The 18,117-nt window shown below is 49.0% G+C and overlaps 1 protein-coding gene and 1 long non-coding RNA gene across 10 annotated transcripts in view; one reads left to right on the plus strand and one right to left on the minus strand.

Moving 5' to 3' along the window:
• LOC118396904 (neprilysin-like) overlaps positions 1 to 18,117 on the minus strand; it is a 90,742-nt gene that overhangs the window by 15,543 nt on the left and 57,082 nt on the right. For all 4 annotated transcript variants that reach the window (XM_052468538.1, XM_052468537.1, XM_052468535.1 and 1 more), the window contains 8 exons: positions 14,835 to 14,936; positions 14,611 to 14,747; positions 14,224 to 14,317; positions 13,959 to 14,087; positions 12,059 to 12,157; positions 8,445 to 8,522; positions 8,229 to 8,332; positions 8,028 to 8,086 (listed from right to left, as the gene is read on the minus strand). In XM_052468538.1, coding sequence (XP_052324498.1) covers positions 8,028 to 8,086; positions 8,229 to 8,332; positions 8,445 to 8,522; positions 12,059 to 12,157; positions 13,959 to 14,087; positions 14,224 to 14,317; positions 14,611 to 14,747; positions 14,835 to 14,936 — 802 coding nt within the window. The remainder of the gene's footprint in view (positions 1 to 8,027; positions 8,087 to 8,228; positions 8,333 to 8,444; positions 8,523 to 12,058; positions 12,158 to 13,958; positions 14,088 to 14,223; positions 14,318 to 14,610; positions 14,748 to 14,834; positions 14,937 to 18,117) is intronic.
• On the plus strand, positions 13,015 to 13,730 carry LOC127908841 (uncharacterized). Of its 6 annotated transcripts, none has more exons than XR_008068641.1 (4): positions 13,015 to 13,061; positions 13,242 to 13,363; positions 13,436 to 13,485; positions 13,687 to 13,730. It is a non-coding gene; the product is annotated as an uncharacterized LOC127908841 (long non-coding RNA). The 6 variants fall into 6 exon arrangements; XR_008068637.1 differs by having other exon boundaries at positions 13,031 to 13,061; positions 13,242 to 13,302; XR_008068639.1 differs by having other exon boundaries at positions 13,031 to 13,061; positions 13,303 to 13,363.

Genomic DNA, 18,117 nt, shown 5'->3' on the forward strand with positions numbered 1-18,117 from the left:
TGACGGAGATGACAGAGGTGACGGAGATGACAGAGAGGTGACGGGAGATGACAGAGGTGACGGGAGATGACAGTAGAGGTGACGGAGATGACAGAGGTGACGGGAGATGACAGTAGAGGTGACGGGAGATGACAGAGGTGACGGGAGAGACAGAGGTGACGGGAGATGACGGGATGACAGAGGTGACGGAGATGACAGAGGTGACGGGAGATGACAGAGGTACAGATGACAGAGGTGACGGAGATGACAGAGGTGAGGAGATGACAGAGGTGACGGGAGATGACAGTAGAGGTGACGGGAGATGACAGAGGTGACGGGAGATGACAGAGGTGACGGAGATGACAGTAGAGTGATGGGAGATGACAGAGGTGACGGGAGATGACAGATGACGGGAGATGACAGAAGACGTGAGATGAGAGAGGTGACGGGAGATGACAGAGGTGATGGGAGATGACAGAGGTGACGGAGATGACAGAGGTGACGGGAGATGACAGAGGTGACGGGAGATGACAGGAGATGACAGTAGAGGTGACGGGAGATGACAGAGGTGACGGGAGATGACAGTAGAGGTGACGGGAGATGACAGTAGAGGTGACGGGAGATGACAGTAGAGGTGACGGGAGATGACAGTAGAGTGACGGGAGATGACAGAGGAGATGACGGGAGATGACAGAGGACGGGAGACATAGGTGATGGGAGATGACAGTAGAGGTGACGGGAGATGACAGAGGTGACAGGAGATGACAGAGAGTGTGACGGAGATGACAGTAGAGGTGACGGGAGATGACAGTGACGGGAGATGACAGAGGTGACGGGAGATGACAGAGGTGACGGGAGATGACAGTACGGAGATGATGTGAAGGGAGATGACAGTAGAGGTGACAGGAGATGACAGTAGAGGTGACGGGAGATGACAGAGGTGACGGGAGATGACAGAGGGACGGGAGACGACAGAGATGACGGAGATGACAGATGACGGGAGATGACAGTAGAGTGACGGGAGATGACAGAGGTGACGGAGATGACAGAGGTGATGGGAGATGACAGAGGTGACGGAGATGACAGAGGTGACGGAGATGACAGAAGTGACGGAGATGACAAAGGTGACGGGAGATGACAGAGGTGACGGGAGATGACAGAGGTGACGGGAGATGACAGAAGTGACGGAGGACGGGAGATGACAGGTGACGGGAGATGACAGAGGGACAAGACATGACAGAGGCGACGGGAGATGACAGTAGAGGCGACGGGGAGATGACAGTAGAGGTGACGGGGAGATGACAGTAGAGAGGAGATGACGGGACGGGAGATGACAGAGAGACGACGGGAGATGACAGTAGGTGACGGGGAGATGACAGAGAGGAGACAGTAGAGGTGATGTGACAGAAGTGATGGGAGGATGACAGTAGAGTGGACGGAGGAGATGAGGAGATGAGCAGACGGGGAGATGACAGAGGTGACAGGAGATGACAGAGGTGATGGGAGATGACAGTAGACTCTTCCATGGTGACAGGAGATGAGGAGACAGTAGAGGTGACGGGAGATGACAGTAGAGGTGGACGGGAAGGGAGATGACAGAGAGGCGTTTCTTCTGGAAGAGATAGAGGAGACAGAGGTGACTGGAGGAGAGGAGATGACGGGAGGACAAGATGTGACAGAAGTGATGGGAGGAGACATGACGGGAGGAGACGGTAGAGGTGACGGGAGGAGGCGGAGAGACAGTAGAGGTGACGGGAGATGACAGTAGAGGCGACGGAGATGACAGTAGAGGCGACGGGAGAGACAGAGAGGTGACGGAGATGACAGAGAGGTGAAGGAGAAGACAGACAGGACGGAGATGACAGAGAGGTGACGGAGATGACGGAGATGACAGAGGTGACGGGAGATGACGACGGAGATGACAGAGGTGACGGGAGATGACAGAGGTGACGGGAGATGACTGGAGATGACAGAGTGACGGGAGATGACAGAGGTGACGGAGATGACAGAGATGACGGAGATGACAGAGGTAGAGGAGATGACAGACAGTGACGGGAGATGACAGAGGTGACGGGAGATGACAGAGGTGACGGAGATGACAGAGGTGACGGGAGACAGGACAGAGGTGACGGGAGATGACAGTAGAGGTGACGGGAGATGACAGTAGAGGTGACGGAGATGACAGTAGATGACGGGAGATGACAGAGAGGTGACGGAGATGACAGTAGAGAGTGACGGAGATGACAGAGAGGTGAAGGGAGATGACAGAGGTGAAGGAGAGACAGAGGTGACGGGAGATGACAGAGGTGAAGGGAGATGACAGAGGTGAAGGGAGATGACAGAGGTGAAGGAGATGACAGAGATGACGGGAGATGACAGTAGAGGTGACGGGGAGATGACAGTAGAGGTGACGGGGAGATGACAGTAATAGAGACGGAGATGACAGAGAGAGGACGGGAGATGACAGTAGAGGTGACGGGAGATGACAGAGGTGACGGAGATGACAGAGGTGATGGGAGATGACAGAGATGAATACAGAGATGACAGAGGTGACGGGAGATGACAGTAGAGGTGACGGGAGATGACAGTAGAGGTGACGGGAGATGACAGTAGAGTGACGGGAGATGACAGTAGAGGTGACGGGAGATGACAGAGGTGACGGGAGATGACAGAGTGACGGAGATGACAGAGGTGATGGGAGATGACAGAGGTGAAGGAGATGACAGAGATGACGGGAGATAGATGACAGAGGACGGAGACAGACAGAGGTGACGGGAGATGACAGAGGTGAAGGAGATGACAGAGGTGAAGGAGACAGGAGGAGATGACAGAGAGAGGATGACAGAGGGAAAGGGAGATGACAGAGGTGAAGGGAGATGACAGAGGTGACGGGAGATGACAGTAGAGGTGACGGGAGATGACAGCAGAGGTGAAGGAGATGACAGAGGTGAAGAGACGGGTAACAGAGATGAGGGGAGATGACAGAGGTGACGGGAGATGACAGAGGTGAAGGGAGATGACAGAGGTGACAGGAGATGACAGAGGTGACGGGAGATGACAGAGATGACGACGGAGATGACAGAGGTGACGGGAGATGACAGTAGAGATGACAGGCGAGAGACAGGACAGAGATGACGGGAGATGACAGAGGACGGGAGATGACAGAGGTGACGGGAGATGACAGAGAGGTGACGGGAGATGACAGTAGAGGTGACGTGGAGATGACAGTAGAGGTGACGGAGATGACAGTAGAGGTGACGGGAGATGACAGAGGTGACGGGAGATGACAGACGGGAGATGACAGAGGTGACGGGAGATGACAGTAGAGGTGACGGGAGATGACAGTAGAGTGATGGGAGATGACAGTGAGTGACGGGAGATCACAGAGGAGGAGATGACAGTATAAAGTGCGGAGAGACAGAGATGAAGGAGATGACAGAGATGAGGAGATGACGGGAGATGACAGAGGTGACGGGAGATGACAATAGAGGTGACGGGAGATGACAGTGAGGAGACAGTAGAGGTGATGAGACAGGTGACAGAGGTGACTGGAGATGACAGTAGAGGACGGGAGATGACAGTGACGGGGACAGAGGTGACGGAGACACACAGGAGTGTGACGGAGTGACAGAGGTGATGGGAGATGACAGTAGAGGTGACGGAGATGACACAGAGTGACGGGAGATGACAGAGGTGACGGGAGATGACAGAGGTGATGGGAGAGACAGCAGAGGTGACGGGAGATGACAGAGGTGACGGGAGATGACAGAGGTGACGGAGATGACAGAGGTGACGGGAGATGACAGTAGAGGTGACGGAGATGACAGTAGAGGTGACGGAGATGACAGAGGGACGGGGAGATGACAGTAGAGGTGACGGGAGATGACAGAGGTGACGGGAGATGACAGAGGGACGGAGATGACAGAGGTACCGGAGATGACAGAGTGACGGGGATGACAGTAGAGGTGACGGAGATGACAGCAGAGGTGAGGGAGATGACAGTGGAGTGACTCAGGAGATGACAGTAGAGGTGGAGGAGATGACAGTAGAGGTGACGGGAGATGACAGAGGTGACGGAGATGAGAGGGACGGAGATGACAGAGGTGACGGAGATGACAGAGGTGACGGGAGATGACGGGATGACAGAGGTGACGGAGATGACGGGATGACAGAGGTGACGGGAGATGACAGAGGTGACGGGAGATGACAGAGATGACAGATGACAGAGGTGACGGGAGATGACAGAGTGACGGGAGATGAGGTGACAGTGGAGATGACGGAGATGTCAGAGGTGACGGGAGATGACAGAGGTGACGGAGATGACAGTGGGTGAGGGAGATGACAGAGGTGACGGGAGATGACAGAGGTGACAGTGGGGAGATGACAGAGGTGACGGGAGATGACAGAGGTGACGGAGACAGGGACATGACAATAGAGGTGACGTGGAGATGACAGAGGTGAGTGGGGATGATGACAGAGGTGACAGGGAGATGACAGAGGTGACGGGAGATGACAGAGGTGACGGGGATGACGGGATGACAGAGGGACGGGAGATGACAGAGGTGACGGGAGATGACAGAGATGACAGATGACAGAGGTGACGGGAGATGACAGAGGTGACGGAGATGACAGAGGTGACGGGAGATGACAGAGGTGACGGGAGATGACAGAAGAGTGACGGGAGATGACAGTAGAGGTGACGGGAGATGACAGAGTGACGGAGATGACAGAGGTGACGGAGATGACAGCAGAGTGATGGAGATGACAGAGGTGTGACGGGAGATGACAGAGGGGAGATGACAGAGTGACGGGAGATGACAGAGAGGTGACGGGAGATGACAGTAGAGGTGACGGAGATGACAGTAGAGGAAGGCTTTCCTGACGGAGATGACAGTAGAGGTGACGGAGATGACAGATGAATTCTGACAGAGGTGACGGAGATGACAGTAGAGGTGATGGGAGATGACAGAGAGAGTGACAGATTTACGGAGATGACAGAGGTGACGGAGACACAGAGATTGACGGGAGATGACTGGGAGATGACAGTAGAGGTGACAGGAGATGACAGTAGAGGTGATGGAGATGACAGAGGTGACGGAGATGACAGAGAGGTGACGGGAGATGACAGAGGTGAGGGGAGATGATGAGGTGACGGGAGATGACAGAGGTGACGGAGATGACAGAGGTGACGGGAGATGACAGTAGAGAGTGACGGGAGATGACAGTAGGTGACGGGAGATGACAGTAGAGTGACGGGAGATGACAGAGGTGACGGGAGATGACAGATGACGGGAGATGACAGAGGTGACGGGAGATGACAGAGGTGACGGGAGATGACAGAGGTGACGGGAGATGACAGAGGTGACGGAGATGACGGGATGACAGAGGTGACGGGAGATGACAGAGGTGACGGGAGATGACAGATGACAGATGACAGAGTGAGGGAGATGACAGAGATGATGGGAGATGACAGGTGAAGGAGGGAGAGGGATGACGGAGATGACTGGAGATGTCAGAGGTGAGGAGATGACAGTAGAGGTGACGGGAGATGACAGAGGTGACGGGAGTGAGGGGGAGATGACAGAGTGACGGGAGATGTGAGGGATGACGGGATGACACAGAGGTGACGGGAGATGACAGAGGTGACGGGAGATGACAGAGATGACAGATGACAGAGGTGACGGGAGATGACAGAGGTGACAGGGAGATGACAGAGGTGACGGGAGATGACAGAGATGACGGGAGATGACAGTAGAGATGACGGGAGATGACAGAGAGGTGACAGTTAGGGGAGATGACAGAGGTGACGGAGATGACAGAGGTGATGGGAGATGACAGAGGTGACAGTGGGGAGATGACAGATTGTGACGGGAGATGACAGAGGTGACGGGAGATGACAGTAGAGTGATTTGGAGATGACAGCAGATTGTGACGGGGAGATGACAGTAGAGGTGACGGGAGATGACAGTAGAGGTGAGGAGATGACAGAGGTGACGGGAGATGACAGAGGTGACGGGAGATGACAGTAGAGGTGATGGGAGATGACAGAGGTGACGGGGAGATGACAGAGATGACGAGGTGGGAGATGACAGAGTGACATTGGGAGATGACAGAGATGACGGGAGATGACAGAGAGGTTTGGGAGATGACAGAGTGACGGAGATGAAGTATGCTTGGGGTCAGTCCATTTGTGACGGAGATGACAGAGGTGACAGATTTGGAAGACGGGAGATGACAGAGGTGACGGGAGATGACAGAGGTGACGGAGATGACAGAGATGACAGATGACAGAGGTGACGGGGAGATGACAGTAGAGGTGACGGGAGATGACAGTAGAGGTGATTGTCCATTTTGGAGATGACAGAGGTGACGGGAGATGACAGTAGAGGTGACGGGAGATGACAGAGGTGACGGAGATGACAGATGACGGGAGATGACAGAGTGACTTGGGGAGATGACGGGATGACAGAGGTGACAGGAGATGACGGGATGACAGAGGTGACGGGAGATGACAGAGTACGGGAGATGACAGAGGTGACATTTGGAGATGACAGGGAGTGACGGAGATGACAGATGACGGGAGATGAGAGGTGACGGGAGATGACGGGAGATGTCAGAGGTGACGGGAGATGACAGTACCAGGTGACGGGGAGATGACAGAGATGGAGATGACAGAGGTGGGAGATGACAGAGATTTTTGTGACGGGAGATGACAGAGGTGACGGAGATGAAAGAGGTGAATGGGTGACGGGGATGATGAGGTGACGGGAGATGACAGAGGTGACGGGAGATGACAGTAGAGCTGTGACGGGAGATGACAGAGGTGACGGGAGATGACAGAGGTGACGGAGATGACAGTAGAGGTGACGGAGATGACAGAGGTGACGGGAGATGACAGAGATGACAGATGACAGAGGTGACGGAGATGACAGTAAAGGAGATGACAGAGGTGACGGGAGATGAGAGGTGACGGAGTGAGAGGTGACGGGAGATGACTTGGGAGATGTCAAGGTGACGGGAGATGACAGTAGAGGTGACGGAGGAGATGACAGTGACAGAGGTGACGGGAGATGACAGATGACGGGAGATGTCAGAGGTGACGGAGATGAGAGGTGACGGGAGATGACGGGAGAGTCAGAGGTGACGGGAGATGACAGTAGAGGTGACGGGAGATGACAGAGGTGACGGGAGATGACAGAGTGTGACGGGAGATGACAGAGGTGACGGGAGTGACAGGAGATGACAATAGATGACAGTAGAGGTGACGGGAGATGACAGAGGTTGGGAGATGACAGAGGGTGACGAGGAGATGACAGGATGACAGAGGTGACGGGAGATGACAGAGGTGACGGAGATGACAGAGATGACAGATGACAGAGGTGACGGAGATGACAGAGGTGACGGGAGATGACAGAGGTGACGGGAGATGACAGAGGTGACGGGAGATGACGGAGATGTCAGAGGTGACGGGAGATGACAGTAGAGGTGACGGAGATGACAGATGACGGGAGATGACAGAGGTGACGGGAGATGACAGAGGTGACGGGAGATGTCAGAGATGACAGATGACAGAGGTGACGGGAGATGACAGAGGTGACGGGAGATGACAGAGGTGACGGGAGATGACGGGAGATGACAGAGGTGACGGGAGATGACAGAGGTGACGGGAGATGACAGAGGTGACGGGAGATGACAGAGGTGACGGGAGATGACAGAGGTGACGGGAGATGACAGAGGTGACGGGAGATGACAGAGGTGACGGGAGATGACAGAGGTGACGGGAGATGACAGAGGTGACGGGAGATGACAGAGGTGACGGGAGATGACAGAGGTGACGGGAGTGACGGGAGATGACAGTAGAGGTGACGGGAGATGACAGAGGTGACGGGAGATGACAGCAGAGGTGACGGGAGATGACAGCAGAGGTGACGGGAGATGACAGAGGTGACGGGAGATGACAGAGGTGACGGGAGATGACAGAGGTGACGGGAGATGACAGAGGTGACGGGAGATGACAGTAGAGGTGATGGTAGAGAGGACTCTGTTACCTATTTGGTTTTTGCTTGAAGAGTAGAAAGCATTGACAATGGCTGCTCCCGTTACCCATCTGGTGATGGGAAGATGTTTCACATTAATTATGAACTCTTCCATGGATTTTCAAACAGAAGTTAATAACTACTCTAATCTTAGCGCCGTGGCTGCTATTTTAGCCAGTGCTGACAATGGGTTTTGGAAAGGGAGGATCTTACTCTTCTTTGTTGACTTTGACCCGTAGCTTCCTCAGACGTTTCTTCTGTACGTAGTTCAGGTTCTGAAGGATGTTCTGAAAGTACTCCTCTGCACTGTAGCTCAACTAACACCAACACACAAACACATCGCTGTCAATGGCAAATATGATAGTTTGAACCCTGTGTCCACTGTATCACATCCACTGATGAAATGCATTATGATCTTTCAACACTCACATTTCTATACTCGTTATTCAGATAGGTGTCATTCTTGATGTTGTTGGAGTAGCCAATCCGCTCTCGGATAGCTTGTGCCTATAGAGGATTGGAGAGTTTGAGGGTGATAATGACACAGAGTAGAAGAGACAGACGAGAGGTGTAATACAGAGACAGACGGGTAGTAGAGAGACAGACGGGTAATACAGAGACAGACAGGTAATACAGAGACAGACAGGTAATACAGAGACAGACAGGTAATACAGAGACAGACGGGTAATACAGAGACAGACGGGTAATACAGAGACAGACAGGTAATACAGAGACAGGTAGAAGAGAGACAGACAGGTAATACAGAGACAGACAGGTAATACAGAGACAGACAGGTAATACAGAGACAGACAGGTAATACAGAGACAGACGGGTAATACAGAGACAGACAGGTAATACAGAGACAGACGGGTAATACAGAGACAGACAGGTAATACAGAGACAGACAGGTAATACAGAGACAGGTAATAGACAGTAATACAGAGACAGACAGGTAATACAGAGACAGACAGGTAATACAGAGACAGACAGGCAGAAGAGAGACAGACAGGTAGAGAGACAGAAGTAATACAGAGACAGACAGGTAATACAGAGACAGACAGGTAGTAAAATACAGAGACAGACGGGTAATACAGAGACAGGTAGAAGAGAGACAGACGGGTAATACAGAGACAGGTAGAAGAGAGACAGACGGGTAATACAGAGACAGGTAGAAGAGAGACAGAGGTAATACAGAGACAGGTAGAAGAGAGACACGGGTAATACAGAGACAGGTAGAAGAGAGACAGACAGGTAATACAGAGACAGGTAGGAGAGAGACAGGTAGAAGAGAGACCTACAGGTAATACAGAGACAGGTAGAAGAGAGACTAGAAGGTAGAGACAGGTAGAAGAGAGACAGACGGGTAATACAGAGACAGGTAGAAGAGAGACAGACAGGTAATACAGAGACAGGTAGGAGAGAGACAGGTAGAAGAGAGACAGTAATACAGAGACAGGTAGAAGAGAGAATACAGAGACAGGTAGAAGAGAGACAGACATATACAGAGACAGGTAGAGAGAGACAGACGGGTAATACAGAGACAGACAGGTAACAGAGACAGGTAGAAGAGAGAGACAGAGACCTACAGGTAATACAGATACAGGTAGAAGAGAGACAGAGACAGAGACAGGTAGAAGAGAGACAGACAGGTAATACAGAGAGACAGGTAATACAGAGACAGGTAGAAGAGAGACAGACAGGTAATACAGAGACAGGTAGGAGAGAGACAGACAGGTAATACAGAGACAGGTAGAACAGAGACAGACAGGTAATACAGAGACAGGTAGGAGAGAGACAGACGGGTAATACAGAGACAGACAGGTAATACAGAGACAGGTAGAAGAGAGACATAATACAGAGACAGGTAGAAGAAGACAGACAGGACAGAGACAGACAGGTAATACAGAGACAGACAGGTAATACAGAGACAGAGGATAATACAGAGACAGACAGGTAATACAGAGACAGACAGGTACAGAGACAGACAGGTAATACAGAGACAGACGGGTAATACAGAGACAGACAGGTAATACAGAGACAGACAGACAGAGACAGACAGGTAATACAGAGACAGACGGGTAATACAGAGACAGACAGTGGTAATACAGAGACAGACAAGTAATACAGAGACAGACAGGTAATACAGAGACAGACAGGTAATACAGAGACAGACGGGTAATACAGAGACAGGTAATACAGAGACAGGCAGGTAATACAGAGACAGACAGGTAATACAGAGACAGACAGGACAGAGACAGACAGGTAATACAGAGACAGACAGGTAATACAGAGACAGACAGGAGACAGAGACAGACGGGTAATACAGAGACAGACAGGTAATACAGAGACAGAGACAGACAGACAGGTAATACAGACAGACAGACAGAGACAGACAGGTAATACAGAGACAGGTAGAAGAGAGACAGACGGGTACAGAGACAGGTAGAAGAGAGACAGACAGGACAGAGACAGATGGGTAATACAGAGACAGAGACAGAGACAGACGGGTAATACAGAGACAGACGGGTACAGAGACAGACAGGTAATACAAGACAGAGACAGACAGACAGGTAATACAGAGACAGGTAGAAGAGAGACAGACAGGTAATACAGAGACAGACTCCAATACAGAGACAGACGGGTAATACAGATGTAGAAGAGAGACAGACGGGTAATACAGAGACAGACGGGTAATACAGAGACAGACGGGTAATACAGAGACAGACAGGTAATACAGAGACAGACAGGTAATACAGAGACAGACAGGTAATACAGAGACAGACGGGTAATACAGAGACAGACGGGTAATACAGAGAGTAGACAGACAGGTAATACAGAGACAGACAGGTAATACAGAGACAGACGGGGTAATACAGAGACAGGTAATACAGAGACAGACAGGTAATACAGAGACAGGTAGAAGAGAGACAGACGGGTAATACAGAGACAGGTAGAAGAGAGACAGACGGGTAATACAGAGACAGGTAGAAGAGAGACAGACGGGTAATACAGAGACAGACAGGTAATACAGAGACAGACAGAGACAGGTAGAAGAGGAATACAGTAATACACAGGTAGAAGACAGACAGACGGGTAATACAGAGACAGAGACCTACAGGTAATACAGAGACAGGTAGAAGGAGACAGACGGGTAATACAGAGACAGGTAGAAGAGAGACAGACGGGTAATACAGAGACAGACAGGTAATACAGAGACAGACAGGTAAGACAGAGACAGACAGACAGGTAATACAGAGACAGACAGGTAATACAGAGACAGACAGGTGGAAGAGAGACATAGAACAGAGACAGACAGGTAATACAGAGACAGATGGGTAATACAGAGACAGATGGGTAATACAGAGACAGACAGGTACAGAGACAGAGTAATACAGAGACAGACAGGTAATACAGAGACAGACAGGTAATACAGAGACAGACAGGTAATACAGAGACAGGTAGAAGAGTAAGGTAATACAGAGACACTCCGGGTAATACAGAGACAGGTAAGAAGAGAGACAGACGGGTAATACAGAGACAGACAGGTAATACAGAGACAGACAGGTAATACAGAGACAGACGGGTAATACAGAGACAGACAGGTAATACAGAGACAGACAGGTAATACAGAGACAGAGACAGGTAATACAGAGACAGGTAGAAAGAGAGACAGACAGGTAATACAGAGACATAGAAGAGAGACAGAGTAATACAGAGACAGACAGGTAATACAGAGACAGACAGGTAATACAGAGACAGAAGGTAATACAGAGAATAGAAGAGAGACAGAGACAGAGACAGTAGAAGAGAGACAGACGGGTAATACAGAGACAGGTAGAAGAGAGACAGACAGGTAATACAGAGACAGACAGGTAATACAGAGACAGACAGAGACAGACAGGTAATACAGAGACAGACAGGTAATACAGAGACAGACAGGTGGAAGAGAGACAGGTAGAAGAGAGACAGACAGGTAATACAGAGACAGGTGAAAAGATCCGCTCGAGGTCAACAGGTGGAAATCATCGGCAGGTGAGTCTCACCTTCTCCTCAGCAGCCTTCTTGGTCTCGACATCCATCCATCTTAGGTGGTCTAAGTTACTGATGAACACCTCGCGGATCACAGAGATCATCTCTTCCATCTAACACACACACACAGACACACACACACACACACAGACACACAGATCAGCATGTACTGATAATTTCACCAGTGGATCTCAGACCAGGTTCCTCTGAAACAGAACGTGATAGATGTCTCCTTACAGAATGTTAGAGAAATAAATGCTTTAGAGTGAGCATTGAAGTGTTATGGTTGTCATCGTGAGTTTAAAATAGCTGGGTATGTATGAGGGGGCTGACTGAACGTTTGATTGCTAATATGAGTGTTTGGATTATGATTTGTTTAAGAGTAAACTCAATGGTATGAGACCTTATTGTGTCAGCCAACAGCTGATCAGAACAGGCTTATGCATGTAAACACACACACACACACACACACACACACACACACACACACACACACACACACACACACACACACACACACACAGCGAATCATTCGGACATACAGAACAGTTCAGACACAGAAGAGGGGAAATAGGCAGTGTGGCACACATTTAAAAAGGGCAGCCATGCAATCAGATACCTATACACACACAGGTGGTATTTAAAACACACACTCATGTGACATGCCACATGTGGCCAGTGGCTCCAGGTGTTACAGTGGACAGGGGCTCCAGGTGTTACAGTGGACAGGGGCTCCAGGTGTTACAGTGGACAGGGGCTCCAGGTCTTAGTGGCTCCAGGTGTTACAGTGGACAGGGGCTCCAGGTGTTACAGTGGGCAGTGGCTCCAGGTGTTACAGTGGACAGGGGCTCCAGGTGTTACAGTGGACAGGGGCTCCAGGTGTTACAGTGGCTCCAGGTGTTACAGTGGACAGGGGCTCCAGGTCTTAGTGGCTCCAGGTGTTACAGTGGCTCCAGGTGTTACAGTGGCTCCAGGTGTTACAGTGGCTCCAGGTGTTACAGTGGCCAGTGGCTCCAGGTGTTACAGTGGCTCCAGGTTACAGTGGCTCCAGGTGTTACAGTGGCCAGTGGCTCCAGGTGTTACAGTGGCTCCAGGTGTTACAGTGGCTCCAGGTGTTACAGTGGCCAGTGGCTCCAGGTGTTACAGTGGCTCCAGGTGTTACAGTGGCCAGTGTTACAGGTGCTACAGTGGCTCCAGGTGTTACAGTGGCCAGTGGCTCCAGGTGTTACAGTGGCTCCAGGTGTTACAGTGGCTCCAGGTGTTACAGTGGCCAGTGGCTCCAGGTGTTACAGTGGCTCCAGGTGTTACAGTGGCTCCAGGTGTTACAGTGACAGTGGCTCCAGGTGTTACAGTGGACAGTGGCTCCAGGTGTTACAGTACAGTGGCTCCAGGTGTTACAGTGGCCAGTGGCTCCAGGTGTTACAGTGGCCAGTGGCTCCAGGTGTTACAGTGGCAGTGGCTCCAGGTGTTACAGTGGCCAGTGGCTCCAGGTGTTACAGTGGCCAGTGGCTCCAGGTGTTACAGTGGCCAGTGGCTCAGGTGTTACAGTGGCTCAGGTGTTACAGTGGCTCCAGGTGTTACAGTGGCTCCAGGTGTTACAGTGGCCAGTGGCTCCAGGTGTTACAGTGGGCAGTGGCTCCAGGTGTTACAGTGGGCAGTGGCTCCAGGTGTTACAGTGGCTCCAGGTGTTACAGTGGGCAGTGGCTCCAGGTGTTACAGTGGGCAGTGTCTCCAGGTGTTACAGGGGATCCAGGCATTAGTGGGCAGTGTGTGAGGAGCTCAGCACCAGAACAGATGAGTAATATCCACTGTTCAGCACACACACACACACAAAGATTCATTACCCCAATGCTGCTGTGTCGTAAAACATACAGGGCTGGGGTACACACACACACACCCCCTCGTTAACCTCACCAGTTCTTTGCTCTCCCCAGAGAAGGCCTCCTCTACGTACAGCCTTCCAACAGCGTTGTCCATATTGTTGTTGACGTAGATGGCACACTGCCGCCACACCGCCGCCTCCGACGTGGTACCGTACAACGCCTGCAGGGGGACAACGCAGCATGGCTCACACTGATGACATCACACACACAGAGAGATAGTGAGATGTAGGAAGAGAAGACGGCATAGAGATAAAGGCGGGAGGGGAGAGTAAAAGGAGGAGATGGCGTGTCTGTACCTTGCGGAAGGCTTTCCTGGTGTCTCTGTACGGTCTGCTCAAACCCACCACCATGTTCATGACAAAACGCCACACCATGTAATTCTGCAGGTCTCTGGAAACAACAACATGGATGTACTACACCAGCAAGTAGCTACAATGCACTGGACTAGAATGTTTCAATAACTGATGCTTATCATCAATTTACAATACTGTGTCTTTTTCAACGTTCTCACCTCAGTGTAATTGGCTAGGACAAGGCTGAGTCAATGTGCTCACCTGAGTGTAATTGGCTAGGACAAGGCTGAGTCAATGTGCTCACCTCAGTGTAATTGGCTAGGACAAGGCTGAGTCAATGTGCTCACCTGAGTGTAATTGGCTAGGACAAGGCTGAGTCAATGTGCTCACCTCTTGGTGTACTTGGCCAGAACAGGGTTGAGTCGTCTGAAGTAGTTAGGTGCGTAGTTGATGACACTCTCCGTGTCAGGCACAGTGATGCCGACCGTCCCCATGATCTTCCTGGTGAAGTAACTCCAGTCAAACACCTGAGAGGAGGGGGTTCATCATCAGACATAGTTAACAGAGCAGAAAACTCACGCATAGCACGCACACATCCACACACAGTCTCTTACTTGTGTGTCGACCTCCAGGCTGAAGTTAGCATTGAGAACACCCAGCTCCATGTTGTTGTAGAGGAGAACTGGGTTGTTACGGTCCTCTGGAGTATCAGTGGCCTGTTGATAAACCATATGTTAATCAACAACAGGCACTGTTGGACACATCATAAAGGCCCGTCTGTCAATAAACACACAGCAGTGTTGGTCCAGACACCTCCAACAAACAGCATTTTGAGGCCAAGGGGTGTAAATAAAAATTCTGGTTCTATTGTAAAAGGCAGCAGTGTAGCACTGAGCAATGGGACCTGTTGATCTGTTACAAATCTGTTTAGAAAGAGCACATGGGCTCAGGGCTTGGGTACCAACTGGTAAGAACCAGCAGCACCTGGTTACCACACCAACTGGTAAGAACCAGCAGCACCTGGGTACCACACCAACTGGTAAGAACCAGAGCTGTAAAATGTATATTGGTTCAGAACTTGTGAAAGAGCACAGTTTGATGTATGTATGTATGTATGTATGTATGTATGTATGTATGTATGTATGTATGTATGTATGTATGTATGTATGTATGTATGTATGTATGTATGTATGTATGTATATATATATATATGTATGTATGTATGTATGTATGTATGTTCATAACTATGTGTATGTGTGTATGTGTGTATGTGTGTATGTATGTATGTATGTATGTATGTATGTATGTATGTATGTATGTATGTATGTATGTATGTATGTATGTATGTATGTATGTATGTATGTATGTATGTATGTATGTATGTATGTATGTATGTATGTATGTATGTATGTATGTATGTATGTATGTATGTATGCATATATGTACAGTTGAAGTCGGAAGTTTACATACACCTTATCCAAATACATTTAAACTCAGTTTTTCACAATTTCTGACATTTAATCCTGTCTTAGGTCAGTTAGGATCACCACTTTATTTTAAGAATGTGAAATGTCAGATGAATAGTAGAGTATGATTTATTTCAGCTTTTATTTATTTCATCACATTCCCAGTGGGTCAGAAGTTTACATAAACTCAATTAGTATTTGGGGTAGCATTGCCTTAAATTGTTTTACTTGGGTCATTTGGAAGACCCATTTGGAATTTTGGGTGGCCTTCACAAGTCCATTTGGAAGACCCATAACTTGGGTGAATTTTGGCCAATATCCTCCTGACAGAGCTGGTGTAACTGAGTCAGGTTTGGAAGGCCATTTGGAAGTATGCTGGGGTCATGTTTTCACCCATTTTCTGCCCACAAATTTTCTATAGGATTGAGGTCAGGGCTTTGTGATGGCCACCCCAATACCTTGACTTTGTTGTCCTTAAGCCATTTTGCCACAAATTTGAAAGTATGCTTGGGGTCATTGTCCATTTGGAAGACCCATTTGGAAGTATGCTTGGGGTCATTGTCCATGTGGAAGACCCATTTGGAAGTATGCTTGGGGTCATTGTCCATTTGGAAGACCCATTTGGAAGTATGCTTGGGGTCATTGTCCATTTGGAAGACCCATTTGGAAGTATGCTTGGGGTCATTGTCCATTTGGAAGACAGATTTGGAAGTATGCTTGGGGTCATTGTCCATTTGGAAGACAGATTTGGAAGTATGCTTGGGGTCATTGTCCATTTGGAAGACCCATTTGGAAGTATGCTTGGGGTCATTGTCCATTTGGAAGACCCATTTGGAAGTATGCTTGGGGTCATTGTCCATTTGGAAGACCCATTTGGAAGTATGCTTGGGGTCATTGTCCATTTGGAAGACCCATTTGGAAGTATGCTTGGGGTCATTGTCCATTTGGAAGACCCATTTGGAAGTATGCTTGGGTTCATTGTCCATTTGGAAGACCCATTTGGAAGTATGCTTGGGGTCATTGTCCATTTGGAAGACCCATTTGGAAGTATGCTTGGGGTCATTGTCCATTTGGAAGACCCATTTGGAAGTATGCTTGGGGTCATTGTCCATTTGGAAGACCCATTTGGAAGTATGCTTGGGGTCATTGTCCATTTGGAAGACCCATTTGGAAGACCCATTTTTGACCAACCTTTAACTTCCTAACTGATGTCTTGAGATGTTGCTTCAATATATTCCATCTATTTTGTGAAGTGCACCAGCCACTCCTGCAGCCCCTCCTCCACCCCGTGCTTCATGGTTGGGATGGTGTTCTACGGCTTGCAAAGAATACCCCCTTCTCCTCCAAACATAACGATGGTCATTATGGCCAAACAGTTCTATTTTTGTTTCATCAGACCAGAGGACAGAGTGTTTATACTTGCGTACTATTGTTTTTACAGATGAATGTGGTACCTACAGGCATTTGGAAATTGCTCCCAAGGATGAACCAGACTTGTGGAGGTCAACATTTTTGGGCTGATTTCTTTTGATTTTCCCATTATGTCAAGCAAAGAGGCACTGAGCTTGAAGGTAGGCCTTGAAATACATCCACAGGTACACCTCCAATTAACTAAAATGATGTCAATTAGCATATCAGAAGCTTCTAAAGCCATGACATCGTTTTCTGGAATTGTACAAGCTGTTTAAAGGCACAGTCAACTTAGTGTATGTAAACTTCTGTCCCACTGAATTATAAGTGAAATAATCTGTCGAAACATTTTTTGTAAAAATTACTTGTGTCATGCACAAAGTAGATGTCCTAACCGACTTGCCAAAAATATATTTTGTTAACAAGAACTGTGTGGAGTGGTAGGAAAACAAGTTTTAATGACTCCAACCTCAGTGTATGTTAACTAGTTTTAATGACTCCAACCTCAGTGTATGTAAACTAGTTTTAATGACTCCAACCTCAGTGTATGTTAACTAGTTTTAATGACTCCAACCTCAGTGTATGTAAACTAGTTTTAATGACTCCAACCTCAGTGTATGTAAACTAGTTTTAATGACTCCAACCTCAGTGTATGTAAACTAGTTTTAATGACTCCAACCTCAGTGTATGTAAACTAGTTTTAATGACACCAACCTCAGTGTATGTAAACTAGTTTTAATGACTCCAACCTCAGTGTATGTAAACTAGTTTTAATGACTCCAACCTCAGTGTATGTAAACTAGTTTTAATGACTTCAACCTCAGTGTATGTTAACTAGTTTTAATGACTCCAACCTCAGTGTATGTAAACTAGTTTTAATGACTCCAACCTCAGTGTATGTAAACTAGTTTTAATGACTTCAACCTCAGTGTATGTAAACTAGTTTTAATGACTCCAACCTCAGTGTATGTTAACTAGTTTTAATGACTCCAACCTCAGTGTATGTAAACTAGTTTTAATG

Source organism: Oncorhynchus keta, chromosome 18 (assembly GCF_023373465.1).
Source record: "Oncorhynchus keta strain PuntledgeMale-10-30-2019 chromosome 18, Oket_V2, whole genome shotgun sequence".
NCBI lineage: Eukaryota > Metazoa > Chordata > Actinopteri > Salmoniformes > Salmonidae > Oncorhynchus > Oncorhynchus keta.